At 66.1% G+C, this 641-nt stretch overlaps 1 protein-coding gene across 1 annotated transcript in view; it reads right to left on the reverse strand.

The window, feature by feature from the left end:
- UNC13D (unc-13 homolog D (C. elegans)) overlaps window positions 1-641 on the reverse strand; it is a 15,968-nt gene that overhangs the window by 8,653 nt on the left and 6,674 nt on the right. The window contains exons 16-19 of the mRNA XM_010856184.1: window positions 444-538; window positions 306-362; window positions 123-220; window positions 7-21 (exon numbers count right to left, since the gene is read on the reverse strand). Coding sequence (XP_010854486.1) covers window positions 7-21; window positions 123-220; window positions 306-362; window positions 444-538 — 265 coding nt within the window. The remainder of the gene's footprint in view (window positions 1-6; window positions 22-122; window positions 221-305; window positions 363-443; window positions 539-641) is intronic.

The raw sequence follows: 641 nt of genomic DNA on the forward strand, positions 1-641 counted from the left end.
AAGAGGTCGATCTTGAGCACGCTGGAGGAAAGGCAGCAGGTGTGACCTGGCGGCACACAGCCGGGTCCCTCTGGACCCCGTGCGAGCCCCCATGCACTGCCCCCGCCCCGCCGCCCGCTCACTTATGGAAGATCTTGTTCCACGTGCGCTGGCACTGGTGCAGGTCGCCAATGATGTCCTGTACCAGGCTCAGTAAGGCCTTGCCCATCTCCAGAAGCCCCTGGCAGGGACAGAAATGAGCCAGGCAGGGCTTCAAGCGGTGGGCATCCGGTCCCACCACCTACCACCTGGGATGAGCCCCTCACCTGCACCATGGGCTGATGGTGCTGCTGCTTCAGGTGGAACCATCCCACGGTGCCAGCCTGGGGGCAGAGAGGCCGTGAGCAGGGAGGGGTGCCAGGCCCAGGCACGTGCCCTCCCCACCCCCAGGGCAGGTGCCGTACCCGCAGTGCCTCGGTCACCAGGCTGGGCAGGGGGGCGCTGTTTGGGCACAGTTCCCCAAAGGCCTTCATCTTGCACATCTGTACCAGGACCCTGTGGGGATGGGGAGCTGTGTCCAAGATGCCACTGCCCTACGACCCCCTCATTCCTCCAGGAGACTGCCACCCCGCCCAGAGGTGCCCCCGGATGGGGGCAGGGGT

The sequence above is a fragment of the Bison bison genome, unplaced genomic scaffold, assembly GCF_000754665.1.
Source record: "Bison bison bison isolate TAMUID 2011002044 unplaced genomic scaffold, Bison_UMD1.0 scf7180017864371, whole genome shotgun sequence".
In the NCBI taxonomy this organism is placed as follows: Eukaryota; Metazoa; Chordata; class Mammalia; order Artiodactyla; family Bovidae; genus Bison; species Bison bison.